Here is a 15,179-nt window from a genome sequence, read left to right on the forward strand (position 1 = left end):
CGGTGGCTATCACGCTGTAACAGCGTGAAGCGAACCCGTGCACTTGCGCAGATACTGTGTGTGTGACTGTGTGAGAGCGAAGTCTTGCATCTCGCTCATCTCAATATCTGCTGTGTTGCTCGTTGAAATGTCAAGCTGAGTCTAACTTTAATGCGCTCTCGCTCTCTTTCACACAAACACACACACACACACACACACACACATTATCTCACTGTAATACATATTTAAGGGATAGTTCACCCAAATTTCAAAATGACATGGGTTTCCTTACCTTTAAAGCAGTTTATATGGACAAGGTATGACAGCAATTCATGCTTTGGTTTTGTTTACCTGAACACTGTTTCAAATTTACATTCACATTTACATTTTCGTAATTTAGCAGACACTCTTATCCAGAGCGACTTACAAATTTGGTGCATTCACCTTATGATAGCCAGTGGGACAACCACTTTACAATTTTTTTTTTTTTTTTTTTTTTGGGGGGGTGGGGTAAGGGGGGGGGGGGTAGAAGGATTACTTTATCCTATTCCTTAAAGAGGTGGGGTTTGTACGTTTTTGGCATTTGTGGCACAAATCCAATGCAAGTCAATGGTACTTATATTAGCATGTTCACGCTTCATGTCCAAATCATATATAAGTAACTTCAAAGAATTTAGGATGATTTGGTCATGTAGCACGAAAATGCTAAATAACTAGGGTAAGGAAACCAATGTCATTTTGTAATTTCGGTGAACCACCGATTTAATGCCTATGCATTAGTTTATTGTTATGATTTCTCATAATTATTATATGATTTTGTTAGTAGTTTTTTTTCTAGGCCTTTCCCACTACTCTTCCAAATTTGAACGGGGAGGGGGTGAGTCATTTGGTTGCTTGCTGATCACAATTGCGCATGTGCAAACAATCAACATAATCAAGAGTAGCAGCTTTAATGCTGAGCGACATTTCATGGAAAAATGTGAATAACACGTTAACATCGCAGTTAAAATACAACCCGTTTTTTCGTGTCGTTGTGGGATTTAATTTTTTTTTCTCTCGAAGTAATAAGAAATTGCTTTCATTGATAACTACCGCACTGCGCAGTGACGGTTGGGGGAAGTTCTCAATTGGAGTTGCTGTCCCAGACGCCGGCGGAGTGTCTGCTACAACAAGCGCTGTAAAAAACTACTTCAGAGCAGACCATCCACATTTGCGTGTTTTCACATCTTTAAAGACAGACATCATCAATTTCTTATAGTGGGGAAGTAATTGAAAAGCATAAATATTTTTCTTCTTGTTTCAAAAATGGCCGCAGCAATGGTGGAAATGGACGGAAGTATAATGGAGGGTGTGAGTATTTCACACGATTAAAATACACTTTCTACTACATATTTTATCAACATGACTTGACATTGAACTTAGAATATGTCTTTACTGTGTATATTATGTTTTGCCCTCTTTCAGGGCGGGCAAATTTTGAGAGTATCTGCCGCACTGAGTTGCATCAACGGCGCATCCATCAGAATAAACAAAATTCGCGCAGGTAGAAGTACACCAGGATTAAGGTATTAATTTCATAACTCTATGTCTTGATATTATTGAGTATGTAGCTAGCTAGATCACAACAAAAGCCACATGTCATCCTACTAATAAAATAAAGCTTCATTCCAGTTGCAGTCTATAGCCCTGGGGCAATCCCCGGCGTCCCCAGACAGAAGTTTAGTGAATCAGAAAACAAAGCAAAGTTGGTTTAAAGGACCTTTCTTTTCCAAGCAGAACGAGCGTCAACTTTAATCTCTGACAATCGATAACTGTTTTACAGCCCATGGTCTGTAACTTGTCTGTTTTGTTTAATATTTAATGGCAGATGCCTACCCTCATAGCTACATTTTTCATGTGATCCTTTGTTGGTAATGGGCAAGCACATGGCTGTTGACTTATCGCTATCAACAACTGAACTACAAAACTTTTCCCTCATAGCCTTGTGTTATTCAGCGCAGATAATATCATAGCCAACATTTTGTCATTATTCAAGTGAAATAGTGAAGTATTTTTCCTTTCATTGTTAACCCCTACCCCCCCTTCCCCTTTTCACTACTAGACCACAGCATCTGTCAGGGTTGGAGTTGGTGAGGGACATTTGTTGTGGAAATCTTGAGGGAGGCTCAGTGGGATCCACAGAAGTCACACTCACCCCTGGGAAAATAAAAGCTGGGAATCACACCGCAGACCCACAAACGGCAGGGTAAGTCTTGTTAGGCTGCACCACCGTTATCCCTGACGGCACATTCAATGGGAGTATGGGACAGACAGTTTCTGGTTCCTAATCTCAGACAAGAAAGACAGAGCTGTGGATGGCTATCCAAACACACTTGTTAAAAACCTGACATGATACTTGATACCCATATAAACATTACCCAAAACAATATCTAAAAGTATTTGTAGAGTTTGACAATTTCACAAAATAGAAGGAAAGACATTTTGCCTCAGAAGATACAATATACTTCAGTGTCAATTTTTACATGGAAATCCATTTTGTGTATAACGATGGGGGATATTTACATTTGGGAGTATGTCTCCTGGGGCGGCAGGTAGCCTAGCGTTTAAGGGCGTTGGGCCAGTAACCAAAAGGTCGCCGGTTTGAATCCCCCGAGCCGGCAAGGTGGAAAAATCTGCCGTTCTGCCCTTGAGCAAGGCAGTTAACCCCCAACAACAACTGCTCCCCGGGCACCGATGATGTCTATTTTAGGCAGCCCCCCGCACCTCTTTGATTCAGAGGGGTTGGGTTTAATGCAGAAGACCCATTTCGGTTGAATGCATTGAGTTGTACAACTGACTAGTTATCCCTTTTCCCTTCCCTATTTATCGTGTACTTCTATGTCGCTCTGTTCCAGAAGTGTGGGGCTGCTACTGCAGGTCTCTCTACCCTGTGCCCTGTACGCTGACGGCCCCTCTGAGCTCTGTCTGAAAGGGGGCACCAACGCAGACATGGCCCCGCAGATTGACTACACCATCAAGGTATGGCTAACCCTAACCTGTGTTGGGAGAGGTACCAGTGGTTGTAATGTGGGTGTTGTGTTCCTGGGAAATCAGGTATTTTAGTTCTCTCAAATTCTTAAATGCCCTGTCTATAGATATGCCTGAAGATGGACTGCTTGGTTTATGACTGTCACTAAACATCCTCTTATTTGCCATCCTATTATTTTTAAGTTAATGTTTCTTTGTGTTGCTAAATGCCATTAGATGTACTCTAAAGTAAGTTTGACATTTTCCTCTAGGTATTCAAGCCCATTGTGGAGAAGTTTGGTGTACATTTCAACTGTGACTTGAGAATGAGGTTAGTATCGTCCCCCTGTTAGATTAATGTTGGTGTGAAAATACTGTCTGTACCCCAAAATATGACAATACATGTTCTTGTCTTGAATAGGGGCTACTACCCCAAAGGTGGAGGTGAGGTGGTGGCGAAGGTAAGCCCAGTGAGCGAGCTGAGCCCTGTCAACATGACCGAACGAGGAACCATCTCCAAGATATATGGCAGGTCCTTTGTTGCTGGGGTTTTACCCTATAAGGTACCATAACAAGCAATGACTTTGGGTTATAGTTGCCTATCCATTTTACTTTAAGTTACTGTTATACAGTGCCTATAGAAGGTCCACACCAGCTTGAACCTTTTTCACATCTTGTTGCATTACAAAGTGGGATTTAAGTAGATTTAATTGTACTTTTTTGTAATTGATCTACACAAAATACTCAATGTAAAAGTGAAAAGATAATTCTACACGTTTTGACAAATTAAATAACTAAAATATAGTCGTTGCTTAAGTATTCACCCTTTGTTTAGGCAAGCCTGAATTAGTTCAGAAGTCAAATTTGGCTTAACAAATCACATAAGTTATATGGACTCACTCTGTGGACTCACTCTCTCTCATCCCTAATAAATACAAAATGATGCTGTGGATGATATATTAAACCACCCAGACTCATCAAAGATGCAGTCGTCCTTAACTGAGCTACAGGACAGGAAGGAAACTACTTAGGGATGTCACCATGAGGCCATTGGGGATTTTAAAACAGCTACAGAGTTAAATGGCTATGATGGGAGAAAACTGAGGATGGATAATGACCTGAATGACAGAGTGAAAAGAAGAATACAAATATACAGAATAATACTGAGAAGAAGAAAAAACACGGCAAAGGAATGTACTTTTTGGCCTAAATGCAATGCCGTATGTTTTGGGTCAAATCCCACATCACTCAGTAACTGCCTCCTTATTTTCAGGCATGGTGGTGGCTGCATCATGGTATAGGTATGCTTGACATAGGCAAAGACTGGGGAGTTTTTCAGGATGTTTAGAAACGGGATGGAGATAAGCCAGCGTTTCCCATACTCGGTCCTCAGCACCCCAAGGGGTACATGTTTTTTTTGTTTTAGTTTTTTCTCCCAACACTGCACAGCTGATTTATATTTTAAATGCTTGATGATTAGTTGATTGTTTGAATCAGCTGTGGTGCTAGGGCAAAAACCAAAATGTGCACCCTTTGGGGTCCTGAGGACCGAGTTTGTGAAACCCTGAGCTAAGCACAGGCAAAATCCTAGAAAACCTGCTTCAGTCTGCTTTACACCAGACACTGGGAAAGGAATTCACCTTTCAGCAGGACAATAACCTAAAACATAAATCCAAATCTACACTGGAGTTGCTTACCAAGAAGACAGTGAATGTTCCTGAGTGGCCAAGTTAGTTTTCACTTAAATCTGCTTGAAAATCTATGGCAAGACTTGAAAATGGTGAAGTGCAAGGGCTGATTCAGGAAAGTTGTTTTATTGTATTCCCCAAAAATTTTTTGGGGGGGTGCCAGGAGAAGAGCTTGGACTGGACTGAGCGGGAGCTGCCAAGAGACCAGAGGTGGCAGTACGGAGTTGGGTTGGGGTGTAGTGTTTGAGCATAGCCTGGAGGTAGGGAGGCGCAGTTCCTCTTGCTGCTCCGTATGCAAGCACCATGGTCTTGTAGTGGATGCAAGCTTCGACTGGATGCCAGTGGAGTGTGCGGCGGAGCGGGGTGACATGCGAAAACTTGGGAAGGTTGAAAACCTGGTGGGCTGCAACATTCTGGATAAGTTGCAGCGGTTTGACGGCATAAGAGGGGAGCCCAGCCAACAGCGAGTTGCAGTAGTCCAGACGGGAGATGACAAGTGCCTGGATTAGGACCTGCGCTGCTTCCTGTGTGAGGTAGGGTCATACTCTACAGGTGTTGTAGAGAATTAACTTGCAGGAGCGTGTCACTGCTTTGATGTTTGCAGAGAACGACAGTGTTGTCCAGGGTCACGTAAAGGTTCTTTGCACTCTGGGAGGGCGACACTGTGGAGTTGTCAACCGTGGTGGAGAGATCTTTGAGTGGGCAGGCCTTCCCCGGGAGTAAGAGCAGCTCTGTCTTGTTGAGCTTGAGGTGGTGGGTCGACATCCAAGCAGAGATTTCTGCCAGGCACGCAGAGATGCGTGTCGCCACCTGGGTGTCAGAAAGGGGATAGGAGAAAAGTAGTTGTGTCATCCGCAAAGCAATGATAGGAGAGACCATGTGAGAATATGACAGAGCCGAGTGACTTGGTGTATAGAGAGAAGTGGCAAGGGCCTAGAACTGAGCCCTGGGGACACCAGTAGTGAGAGTATGTGGTGCAGACACAGATCCTCTCCACGTCACCTGGTAAGAGCGGCCTGACAGGTAGGATGCAATCCAAGAGTGTGCAGAGCCTGAGACGCCCAGCCCTGAGAGGGTGAAGAGGAGGATCTGATGGTTCACGGTGTCGAAGGCAGCGGATAGATCTAGGAGGTTGAGAACAGAGGAGAGAGAGTCAGCTTTGGCATTGCGGAGAGCCTCCGTGACACAGAGAAGAATAGTCTCGGTTGAGTGACCAGTCTTGAAGCCTGACTGGTTATCAGAGAGTTGATCATAGACAGCACGCTCAAGTGCTTTGGAAAGATTTTTAAAAAGAAGGTATACAGGTCTGTAGTTTTTGACGTCAGATGAGTTGAGTGTTAGTTTCTTGAGGAGGAGAGCGACTCCGGCCATTTTTGAAGTCAGAGGGGTGACTTGATGAGGGAAGTGAGGAATGGGAGGAGGTCTCCAGAGATGGTCTGGAGGAGGGGAGGGGATCAAGCGGGCAGGTTGTCGGGCAGCCAGACCTCACTAGTCACAGGATTCCATCTGGAGAGAAAGGGGAGAAAGAGGTCAAAGCGTAGGGTAGTTCTGTATTAGTGGGACCAGTGTACTCAATAGGCTGAGTGAATGAGTAGCGGATGTCGTCAACCTTCTTTTCATTGTGGTTGACAAAGTTGTCGGGGGGGGGGGGGGGGGGGGGGGGGGTGAAGGATTAAAGAGGGAGGAGAAGGTGGAAAATAGTTTCCTAGGGTTAGAGGCAGAAGCTTGACATTTTGTGATAGAAAGTGGCTTTAGCAGTGGATACAGAGGAAGAAAAGGTTGAGAGGAGGGAGTGACAGGATGATGGGTCCTCCGGAAGTTTAGTTTTCCTCCATTTTCGCTCAGCTGCCCACAACCCTGTTCTGTAAGGTCGCAATGAGTCACTCAACCACGTAGTGGGAGGGCCAAGCCGGCTGGGAGGAAAGGGGACCGTGCGAGTCATAGGATAAGAGAGGAGTGTAGGGTCGAAGAGGCAGAATCGGGAGGAAGAAGGATTTAACAGAAGGGAGAGATGATAGGATAGAAGAGGAGAGTGTAGTGGGAGAGTGACGATTGCGATGGTGCATGATCGGTAGGGTTTCAGGTGCTTTTGGAAGATGGGCAGGGACTCTGCTGTCTTAGCTTCATGGGGGAGCTGCTTCCAGCATTTGGGTGCCAGGTGAAGAGCTTGGACTGCACTGAGCGGAAGCTGACGAGACCAGAGGTGGCAGAACGGAGTACGGAGTTGGGTTGGGGTGTAGCGTTGAAAGGAAAGGGAGACAGAAACGGAAGCGAAGTAGTAATCAGAGACCTGTAGGGGGGTAGCCGTGAGATTAGTAGGTAAACAGCCTCTAGTAAAGATGAGTTCAAGTGTATTGCCAGCCTTGTGAGTTGGAGGGGATTGGAAAAGGGTGAGGTCAAAACAGGCAAGGAGGGGAAAGAGAGTTGGAAAGAAATGAATCTAAGGCAGACGTCAGGAGGTTGAAGTCGCCAAGTACGAAGAGCGGTGAGCTATCGTCAGGAAGAAAAAAAAGCTGTAATCGCTGCCAAAGGTGTTTCCAACATGTATGGACTCAAGGGGGTGAATACCTATCTAATCAAGGTATATTAGTATTCTATTTTTCATTAATCGTTATAAAATGTTTTACAAGTGTCTTCCACTTTGACATTACAGATTACAATGTGTAGATCGTTAACAAAAAATTGCAATTAAATTAATTTTTATCCTACTTTGTAACGCAACAAAATGTGGTTCAACGGCCGTAGGCTTTCTATAGGCACTGTACCTGTGTGTGAAAGATGTTCTCCGGTACTTTTGTATACTTTTTAGCCAGTAGTTCTAAAAGTAGCAATCACGATCCAAAAGTGGTCCCCGAAAATTGCGTATTTTGTGATATACAGAAAAAATTAAGAGACCACTGCACATTCTTAAATCAGCATCTCTACATGTATGACAGCCATTCTATTCCAGTGTCTGTTGAATTCCAACACAGGCACACCTCATTCTACTGAATTAGGTACTGATTAGGTGATCACATGAACCAAATCTTATTTAACGAGGAAAAGTATAAAAACCACTGCTGTGGTCATCACTATCCTCTTGCAATAGGACCAGCTGGATGGCAAAAACAGTGCTAATAGAATCTCAAAAGTAATATTAATAAAAAAATAACTATTGACCATGCCAAAAGAGTTGAAAAGGAACGTTTTGAGTGAGGAAAATAAGGGGTCAATTCTGGCTTTACTGGCAGAGGGATACAGTGAGCGTCAGGTTGCTTCCATCCTTAAAATTTCAAAGATGGCGGTTCATAAGAACAAGGTCAAGCAGCAGACATTGGGGACAACAAAGCTACAGACCGGCAGAGGGCGAAAACGACTCTACTGACCGGGATGACCGCCAACTCATTCGAATGTCACTCAACAACCATAGGATGACATCAAGTGACCTACAAAAAGAATGGCAAACGGCAGCTGGGGTGAAGTGCACGGCGAGGACGGTTCGAAACAGGCTCCTAGGGGCAGGGCTGAAGTCGTGCAAAGCTAGAAAAAAGCCCTTCATCAATGAGAAGCAAAGAAGAGCCAGGCTGAGGTTTGCAAAAGGCCATAAGGATTGGACCGTATAGGACTGGAGTAAGGTAATCTTCTCTGATGAGTCCAATTTTCAGCTTTGCCCAACACCTGGGCGTCTAATGGTTAGACGAAGACCTGGAGAGGCCTACAAGCCACAGTGTCTCGCACCCACTGTAAAATTTGGTGGAGGATCGGTGATGATCTGGGGGTGCTTCAGCGAGGCTGGAATCGGGCAGATTTGTCTTTGTGAAGGACGCATGAATCAAGCCACGTACAAGGTTGTCCTGGAAGAAAACTTGCTTCCTTTTGCTCTGACATTGTTCCCCAACTCTGAGGATTGGTTTTTCCAGCAGGACAATGCGCCATGCCACACAGCCAGGTCAATCAAGGTGTGGATGGAGGACCACCAGATCAAGACCCTGTCATGGCCAGCCCAATCTCCAGACCTGAACCCCATTGAAAACTTCTGGAATGTGATCAAGAGGAAGATGGATGTTCACAAGCCATCAAACAAAGCCGAGCTGCTTGAATTTTTGCGCCAGGAGTGGCACAAATTTACCCAACATCAATGTGAAAGACTGGTGGAGAGCATGCCAATGTTAAAATATTACTATTGTGTTTAAAAATTAACGTGAACTTATTTTCTTTGCATTATTCGAGGTCTGACAACACTGCATCTTTTTTGTTATTTTGACCAGCAAATAAATGCTCTAAATGACAATATTTTTATTTGGAATTTGGGAGAAATGTTGTCAGTAGATTATAGAATAAAACAAAAAAGTCATTTTTACCCAAACACATACCTATAAATAGTAAAACCAGAGAAACTGATAATTTTTCAGTGGTCTCTTAATTTTTTCCGCAGCTGTATGTGCACCACGTCATTGCTCTCTCACTGCTGTGTCCACTGAGCCGTTGGGCCCGCCCTGCAACCTCATTGGATAACACTGGGCAGGCCTTTTTGCTAGCTGTCACTCAAATGCGAGGGGCTGAAGCTCATTGGCTAGAACTCAAATTGCTAGGGGGCAGGCCCACATGGGAGGAAATGTAGGGTAATGGCGCGGCTTCAAGAAAAACGTTGCTTTCAAACTAGTTATTTTGTGGCTAATTGAGGTAAGATGTTATGCATGTATGAACTACACATTGACACATCCAGCCAAAAGCGGGTGGTAGTCACCAAGGTACCGGAGCATGTCTTTTAATGTAGTACTGTAGTAATTACTTTTAGCCCTACCTACATGTACATATTACCTCAACTACCTTGTACCCCAGCACATTGACTCCGTACGAGTACTCCTTGTATAATCTTTTCTTACTTTGTTGGGAAAGGGCTCGTAAGTAAACATTTCACAGTAAAGTCTACACCTGTTGTATTCAGTGCATGTGACAAATAAAATAACATTTTTAATTTGGAATTAGTTGTGGTTTTCATAATTACACCAGAGAAATAGGGATTGGTCCTTATTCCACTTGTGTACTTACAAACAACCGACTTACAGTGGGGGAAAAAAAGTATTTAGTCAGCCACCAATTGTGCAAGTTCTCCCACTTAAAAAGATGAGAGAGGCCTGTAATTTTCATCATAGGTACACGTCAACTATGACAGACAAATTGAGAAAAAAAATCCAGAAAATCACATTGTAGGATTTTTAATGAATTTATTTGCAAATTATGGTGGAAAATAAGTATTTGGTCAATAACAAAAGTTTCTCAATACTTTGTTATATACCCTTTGTTGGCAATGACACAGGTCAAACGTTTTCTGTAAGTCTTCACAAGGTTTTCACACACTGTTGCTGGTATTTTGGCCCATTCCTCCATGCAGATCTCCTCTAGAGCAGTGATGTTTTGGGGCTGTCGCTGGGCAACACAGACTTTCAACTCCCTCCCAAAGATTTTCTATGGGGTTGAGATCTGGAGACTGGCTAGGCCACTCCAGGACCTTGAAATGCTTCTTACGAAGCCACTCCTTCGTTGCCGGGCGGTGTGTTTGGGATCATTGTCATGCTGAAAGACCCAGCCACGTTTAATATTCAATGCCCTTGCTGATGGAAGGAGGTTTTCACTCAAAATCTCACGATACATGGCCCCATTCATTCTTTCCTTTACACGGATCAGTCGTCCTGGTCCCTTTGCAGAAAAACAGCCGCAAAGCATGATGTTTCCACCCCCATGCTTCACAGTAGGTATGGTGTTCTTTGGATGCAACTCAGCATTCTTTGTCCTTCAAACACGACGAGTTGAGTTTTTACCAAAAAGTTATATTTTGGTTTCATCTGACCATATCACATTCTCCCAATCCTCTTCTGGATCATCCAAATGCACTCTAGCAAACTTCAGACGGGCCTGGACATGTACTGGCTTAAGCAGGGGGACACGTCTGGCACTGCAGGATTTGAGTCCCTGGCGGCGTAGTGTGTTACTGATGGTAGGCTTTGTTACTTTGGTCCCAGCTCTCTGCAGGTCATTCACTAGGTCCCCCTGTGTGGTTTTGGGATTTTTGCTCACCGTTCTTGTGATCATTTTGACCCCACGGGGTGAGATCTTGCGTGGAGCCCCAGATCGAGGGAGATTATCAGTGGTCTTGTATGTCTTCCATTTCCTAATAATTGCTCCCACAGTTGATTTCTTCAAACCAAGCTGCTTACCTATTGCAGATTCAGTCTTCCCAGCCTGGTGCAGGTCTACAATTTTGTTTCTGGTGTCCTTTGACAGCTCTTTGGTCTTGGCCATAGTGGAGTTTGGAGTGTGACTGTTTGAGGTTGTGGACAGGTGTCTTTTATACTGATAACAAGTTCAAACAGGTGCCATTAATACAGGTAACGAGTGGAGGACAGAGGAGCCTCTTAAAGAAGAAGTTACAGGTCTGTGAGAGCCAGAAATCTTGCTTGTTTGTAGGTGACCAAATACTTATTTTCCACCATAATTTGCAAATAAATTCATTAAAAATCCTACAATGTGATTTTCTGGATTTTTTTTTCTCAATTTGTCTGTCATAGTTGACGTGTACCTATGATGGAAATTACAGGCCTCTCATCTTTTTAAGTGGGAGAACTTGCACAATTGGTGGCTGACTAAATACTTTTTTCCCCCACTGTAGATGTTTCTGAACAGGTGAAATCCATGTGATGGAGCAGTTTTCTTCACCTGTCCATCTGCTACCCCTCTGGACTTAAATGCACATGAAAAAATGAAGTAGATTCTGAGATCAGATTTGAGTGAGCTCAAATACTAATTTTCTTCCAGCTCGCCAAGGACATGGCAACGACAGCAACAAGAGTTATCAGGCGAGAGATAAAGGACCTTTACATCAACATCCAAACACTGCAGGAGAAGGACATGGCCTGTGGAAGTGGCAACGGCATCATGTGAGCTTATTTACATGACATTAACCATTGCATTACCACTCAATCAATCAAATGTATTTATAAAGCCCTTTTTAAACCAGCAGATGTCACAAAGTGCTTATACAGAAACCCAGCCTAAAACTCCAAACAGCAAGCAATGCAAATGTAGAAGCACAGTGGCTAGGAAAAACGTAGGCTAGGAAGAAACCTAGAGGAACCAGGCTCTGATGGGTGGCCAGTCCTCTTCTCGCTGTGCCAGGTGGAGATTATAAGAGTACATGGCCATTAAGGCCAGATCGTTCTTCAAGAAGTTCAAACGTTCATAGATGACCAGCAGGGTCAAATAAGAATCACTGGTTGTAGAGGGTGCAACAGGTAAGCACCTCGGGCATAAATGTCAGTTTGCTTTTCATAGCCGAGCATTGAGGTCGAGACAGCAGGTGGGGTAGGGAGAGGGATGGGCGAAACAGTAGGTCCGGGACAAGGTAGCACCTCTGGTGAACAGGTCAGGTTTTCCATCGCCTTAGAAACTGGATCAGAAGCACAACCAGGTGGACTGGGGACAGCCAGGAGTCATCAGGCCAGATAGTCCAAGGGTTCGGGAACTCCGGGAGGGGAGAGAGAGATGGGAGAATTAGAGGGACACCAGATAAAACTGTAAACACTGTCAAAAGATATCGATAGCTGTATGACCTCAGTAAACCTGTATCAATCACAATCAATGGTAATGTTTTCTGTGAAGATTCTTGTCAAGACAGTTGCACTAGTAGAGGATATTTGGTGTAATTGAACATCATTCATAGGTAGACTGATGGCTTGCGTAATGTTTTGTGTCCCTAGTGTGGTGGATGGACAATAGAGAAGGCTACTGTACCCATGGCAGTTCTGTTGAGTCTGTCATCTTAAATGCTATCCACCTCTACCACATTTTTGATATGGTGTCTCGATTCTCCCCAGAATCATCGCAGAGTCTTCCACAGGCTGTATATTTGCGGGGTCAGCTCTTGGCAAGAAAGGTGAGAAATCCACTGTTCTTGTGTACAGACCAATATGTACCACTAGTGGGCAACATTCTACAAAGAATGCCGACCATGTCTATGTTATGATGTGAAACTGTATATACGCTTGGATGGTGAGTGTATGCATCTGAATTATTTAAATATCAAACCGAACTCTATCCAATGACCTGGTTTGCACCTCCCCTGTGACTCTCTGGCACCCCCTCGCACACCGATAACCTCTGGGCCAGTATTCTCAAAGCTTCTTAGAGTAAGAGATCTGCTGATCTGGGATCAGTTTAGCCTTTTCGATCAGAATCGTATAAGACTCTTATTCTAGGGAGACCTGATCCTAGATCAGCGCTTCTGCTCTTAGACACTACAAATACGGGCCCAGATATAAAATAATTAAAAAGTTGACGACAAATGCTGAGAGGATTGGCTGTCTAATACTGGTCCCCCAATGCCTCAGGTGTGTACCCAGACAAAGTGGGCTTCGAGGCTGCAGAGATGCTGCTCAGGAATATAAGGCACAACGGCTGTGTGGACGAGTTTCTGCAGGACCAGGTTAGTAATGACACACACACACACACACACACACACACACACACACACACACACACACACACAGGGGTATTTCACAAAGCAAGCTTAGGTGTCCTCCTGTAAGTAATCTAGGATCATTGTAAGTAACGTGTACTTCCAAATTCAAGTTAAGAATAGGTGCTTGACACCACACCTGTCCTTGCCTCACTCTCCATCTCACAGCAGCCACTTGGACTTCCTCTGTTTGTAGTCAGCTGGTGAACTCTTCTTCTCCCTCTATCTCCCTCTATCTCTCTCTGGCAGCTCATCCTCTTCATGGCCTTGGCCAACGGCACCTCCAGAATCCGCACTGGCCCAGTCACCCTACACACGAAGACTGCCATCCATGTGGCAGAGCAGCTCACCCAGGTGGGTCCAAAAACACAGTTTAATTGATTTCCAAAGACTCCATGGGAAAATTAGTATACTCAATCCATGGTTTTATAAAGTCAACTTTTTTAGATCAAATTCTTTCCTTATTCCCAGGCTAAGTTTACAGTGACCAAGGCAGATGACGAGAATGCCAGCAATGACACCTACATCATCGAGTGCCAAGGAGTGGGCGTCACCAACCCTCATTTCTAGCCACGCCCACGTGTCTAACCGCCCCTTTTATGTTGAAGTCTCCACCTGCAGCCGTGGATAGAGGTAGAGGCACTGGAGACACTATTGTGATGTCACTGAACGGTCGGATGCTGCTTCTATTTATATTATGATTTATTATGGCCCTTGTGGCGCGATATTCAAGCAAATGAATTATTGGTTTACAAACGCACAGCCACATGACAGTTTCGTCATCGTTGTCCTTTCCCCCCTATTGCATTAACTGTCATTTACCCTCGTAGCTTGTATAACTCAGGGTATTAATGCCTTACACTGTTATAATAAAAACATTAGATTTCTGCGTAGAAGGGGTGTACGTTTCAGTAGTCTGTTGAAGCGCCTCAGTGCATACAGGCTTTTATGGCAAAAAAACATTGTTCATGTTCTCTGTCCCTAGTTGATCATTGTAGTGCCGTTATGCATCGTACGGGGAGGATTTCTCTATTTTGGAAGATATATATATATATATATATATATATCTTGAACTTGATTGCTGACAAGCTAAATGTAGGGACTATGGCACCAATGGACTAATGAAACAAATACCAATATATTGTTTTTGGGTGGAGTTTTCCTATAAGTCAATTATTTCACTTTTATTTTTTGTTGTTGCATTGTTTGTCACTCTCAGGTAATGCAGATTAGACTGCAGAGTTGTTGGCTACTGTATTAGTCAGTTAAGGTTTAAAAGACCATTTGGAGATTGTGTTCCACATTTTTTTGAGAAAATATGAATAAAATACCTTATTTTTCCTTCTCTGAACAAGAGATGATCTTGAGTAAAGGATTTCTGACAGATCATGGATTAATTAATGTATCTTCTCTTCCCCAGAAATGTGTAGCTGGATGTCTGTCATCACTCATAGCATTAAAAAAGTAAATCCATATCTTTTACATATCATGGTTGTGATTCAAACAAATATTTTAGTACAGGAGACAATTTAATTCCAATCAATGACACGTTCCAGAAGTCTTAGATGTGCTAAAGAGTACATAGACATAGCATGGAGTTGCCTGTCTGATGCTAATAACTATCTAGCTGACCCAGCATGATAGCATGGTCATGTTATCCTTGCCACCTAATGATTCACCAGCAAGAACCTTTGCTTTTTGCCACTACAAATGTTGAAGTGCATAGTGATCTTATTCCAGATCACTAGAAGAAATAGCTGCAGGTTTGTCTGACTGGAAAGCATGCAGGCAGACACCTTAAGCATTTCACTGTATTTGTGCATGTGACAATAAAACCTGAACTTGAAGTCTTCAGGAGTGAAGTGTAGACCTGTGGAAAACCTTATGTAACTTCTCTCAGCAATGCTGACTTTTTTCCTCCCGTCTGCGTCTACTTGACAACTTTTTCAATAAGCTCTCCAAGTAATGAAAATATAATGTGAAGGTCAACTACGGTGTGTTTTAGCTTTGCT

At 43.6% G+C, this 15,179-nt stretch overlaps 1 protein-coding gene across 2 annotated transcripts; it reads left to right on the forward strand.

Moving 5' to 3' along the window:
• The first annotated feature begins 885 nt into the window (after nucleotides 1-885).
• On the forward strand, nucleotides 886-14,654 carry LOC311137784 (RNA 3'-terminal phosphate cyclase-like). Of its 2 annotated transcripts, XR_014613980.1 has the most exons (12): nucleotides 886-1,329; nucleotides 1,444-1,544; nucleotides 2,081-2,224; nucleotides 2,874-2,997; nucleotides 3,258-3,316; nucleotides 3,407-3,548; nucleotides 11,469-11,590; nucleotides 12,527-12,585; nucleotides 13,040-13,134; nucleotides 13,417-13,521; nucleotides 13,639-13,800; nucleotides 14,588-14,654. XR_014613980.1 is itself a non-coding variant. In XM_084172368.1 (11 exons), the coding sequence occupies exons 1-11, from the start codon at nucleotides 1,285-1,287 to the stop codon at nucleotides 13,735-13,737; spliced, it is 1,095 nt and encodes a 364-aa protein (XP_084028494.1). In that variant the 5' UTR covers nucleotides 889-1,284; the 3' UTR covers nucleotides 13,738-14,523. The 2 variants fall into 2 exon arrangements, 1 of the variants encoding a protein (XP_084028494.1); XM_084172368.1 differs by lacking the exon at nucleotides 14,588-14,654 and having other exon boundaries at nucleotides 889-1,329; nucleotides 13,639-14,523.
• The last annotated feature ends 525 nt before the right edge of the window (nucleotides 14,655-15,179 follow it).

The sequence above is a fragment of the Coregonus lavaretus genome (assembly GCF_964263955.1).
Source record: "Coregonus lavaretus genome assembly, chromosome: 11".
NCBI lineage: Eukaryota > Metazoa > Chordata > Actinopteri > Salmoniformes > Salmonidae > Coregonus > Coregonus lavaretus.